This window comes from Mus caroli, chromosome 7 (assembly GCF_900094665.2).
Source record: "Mus caroli chromosome 7, CAROLI_EIJ_v1.1, whole genome shotgun sequence".
Classification (NCBI taxonomy): domain Eukaryota; kingdom Metazoa; phylum Chordata; class Mammalia; order Rodentia; family Muridae; genus Mus; species Mus caroli.
The window spans coordinates 2,954,395-2,957,609 of NC_034576.1; the positions used below are offsets into that span (position 1 = coordinate 2,954,395).

Sequence of the window (3,215 nt, forward strand, 5' to 3'; positions counted from 1 at the left end):
AAAAAAAAAAAAAAAAAAAAAAAAAAAAAAAAAAACCTTAAATAAATAAATAAATAAATATGTATATATAATTCTAAGTGGGATTATTATTATTAGTAGTATTAGTATTAAATAAGACAGCTTGGGAGATAGTTCAGAGGTTTAAAAACATGTACTACTTTTACAGAGGACCCAAATTATCAGCACCCACATTATAGGACTTGTACAACCTGTAACTGTAGCCACAGGAGACCAGGTACCCTGTTCTGACCTGCAAGGGCACCTGCATTCACATGGACACAACTACACACACACACACACACACACACACACACACACACACACACGTACACACGTACACACGTACACACACACACATGCATAATTAAAAATAAATTAGGGGCTGGAGAGATGGCTCAGTAGGTACAAGCACTTGCTGCTCTTGCAGAGGGTTCAGGTTTGGTCCCCAGCACTCACAGAGTGGCTCACCACCATCAGTACCAGGAGATCTGACACTCCCTCTGGCTTCCACAGACACTGCATGCATGTGATGCACATACATACATACATGTGGACAAATACACACGTAAAATAAAAGTAAATCTTTAAAAATATCTTAAAAAATTCGGGTGCTGGTGGTACATGCCTTTAGTCCCAGCACTCGGGAGGCAGACACAGGCAGATCTCTGTGCGCCACCACTGCCCGGCGGAATTATGCAAAATTATGCTTGCTGGACTTACCTTAAGGATGGAGAAAGTTTAACCTGTAACATGGCTGTCAGGCTGCAGGACCATTTCAAGGGTGGCAGAGGTAGGGGCCTGTACAGGCTGCCTGAGCTAGGACGAGCAGGCGCTACTCCTGCCAGTCTCAAGACGAGATTTCTCGGGTTTGGACACACTTCGATCTCATTCTTGCTCCAGACTTGATCCCCTGGTTGCACAGCTCCCCATCCCCACAAATCCTCTTGAGGTCTAAGGGAAGTGACATCAGCAGGTGGAACAGTTTGGGGGAGGAAGAACAAAGTGGGAGGAGCCAGGCCCCGGACGGAGGTGAGAAGCGCAGGCAGGCTCAGGGGTCTCGAGTAAAGTCCAATGGGGTCTGAGAACATATGAAGACCCAAATAAGTGTCCAACTGTGACTGTCCTCCTTTCTCATCTTCCGTAGAGACGACCCCTGCTGTTCCTTCCAGTGAAGCCGCTCTGTTTTGCTCAACCCTCATAAGCCCTCCGACTCCAGAGCATTTCACATCCTAAGGAAGCTCTTCGCACTCTGGCTTATCAACTAGCAGAGTATGAGTGTGTCCAGAGGCTCAGCAGGAAGCCGTCTGAGGACCGTGCCCTGTGACAATAGCCAGTAGAGCAGCCGAGTGAGCCTTTGTAAGGCTTTCCCCAATACCTTCTTTTCTGGGCCATTTTCAACCTTCCTTTATTGTGCACTAATTAATTGCTAAATGTTTGTTTCTTACATTTACAAAACAGCAAATGACACAGGGTGGAGGGGCGCTAAGAATCATTTATAATTTTCAAATAAAAAAAACCCCTTGATTTTTGATTCAGTGCGTATTCAGTGAGTACTGTGTGATTCTGTGTGTATTGAGGGCATTGGCTCAGCAGTGATTATCTTTAACCACTAAGCTGCCATGCTGACTCTCAAACAAAAATCCAAGAGCAGAAAGCCCTATCTGTCTCTCTCTGCTTTCCGATGTTGACTGAAACCTAAGTGTGCTTTAAAGCTCCCTGACATGCTGGGCTTCCTTCCTCTCTTTCCAGCGCTTCTCTCTCCTGTATTGCAGTAGCATGGCTTTGGTAGGTCCTAAAGCCTCTGCCTGTGTCAGGTCTTTGCTCTTGAGTGTCTGTCTGTGACCCTTGTTAACTTATGTTATTAATGAGAATAAGAACCCCAAGATGAACCCTGATTTCCCCAGTCTCATTTGATGGCTCTACTGGGACTCCCCATGATTTCTGGTAGTACCTTTTCCTGCCTCCTCCCCTTTCTCGTTTTTGTTGTTGTTTGTTTGTTTGTTTGTTTTGCTTTTTGAGACAGGGTTTCTCTGTGTATTTGTTGTCCTGGAACTCACTCTGTAGACCAGGCTGGCCTGGAACTCAGAAATCTGCCTGCCTCCCAAGTGCTGGGATTAAAGGTGTGCGGCACCATTGCCTAGCTCCTTTTTCTTTCTTTCATTCTTTTTTTTTGTTTGTTTTGTTTTTTGTTTTAAAGACAGGGTTTACCTGTGTATCCCTGGCTGTCCTCACTGTGTAGACCAGGCTGGCCTTAAACTCTCAGAGATCCACCTGCCTCTGCCTCCTGAGTGGTGAGATTAAAGGCAAGTCCCACCACTATTATTTCCTGTCTTTTAATACTTTAATTGGCAGAGAAAATGGACCCATATTCCTGTATCTCTATTAAACAGTGGATACAGAGATTCAGGAGTTGAGAGCCATTTTTGACTATATAGTGAGTTTCAAGCCAACCTGGAATACATGCAAATTTGTCTCAAAAAAAAAAAAAAAACAAAACCAAAAAACAACAACAACTGGCTCAGCAGTTAAGAACAGGGCTCCTTTTGCAAAAGACCACAGTCAGCTCACAACTGTCAGTGACTCCAGTTACAGAGAACTTGCCACCCTCTTCTGGTCTCTGCTGGTACTGCATACATATGGCATACTTCCTGAAGGCAAATCACACATATAAAATAAAAACATCTTTAAAAAAAAAGTAAGGTTCAAGGCTATATACCAGTTATATGCACTGCTTTATCCTTGGCAACCACACTAACTTGGCTCCTAATAAGTTACAGTTCAGACCAGAGGAACAAGGATGCTCATCAGAGTGGGCAGTAACTCAGCTTGCCTCAAGAGCTGGATTTTGGACTTCCTGTCCAATTTGGAGGAGAAAAGAAACCTGAGTGCTCCATATTGTTGCACTCTGCTCACTTACTTTTTTATTTTTTTAAAGATTTATTTATTTTATGTATATGAGTACACTATACCTGTCTTTAGACACACCAGAAGAGGGCATAGGATCCCATTACAGATGGCTGTGACCACCATGTGGTTGCTGAGAATTGAACTCAGGATCTCTGGAAGAACAGCCAGTGTTCTAACCACTGAGATATCTCTCCAGCTCCTGTTGATTTACTATAAAGCAGACAGCCAGACACAACGTGAGGGTTTGCACATACATATTGTTGCACAAATGCCGTCTGCCTCCCCTCCCCCCAACAACCCCCCCCCCC

The 3,215-nt window shown here is 44.2% G+C and overlaps 1 protein-coding gene across 1 annotated transcript in view; it reads left to right on the forward strand.

Moving 5' to 3' along the window:
* Positions 1 to 1,172, forward strand: part of Eddm13 (epididymal protein 13) — a 28,150-nt gene extending 26,978 nt beyond the window's left edge. The window contains exon 11 of the mRNA XM_029479248.1: positions 1,145 to 1,172. Within this exon, the coding sequence (XP_029335108.1) occupies positions 1,145 to 1,172 (28 nt within the window). The remainder of the gene's footprint in view (positions 1 to 1,144) is intronic.
* Positions 1,173 to 3,215: the final 2,043 nt, after the last annotated feature.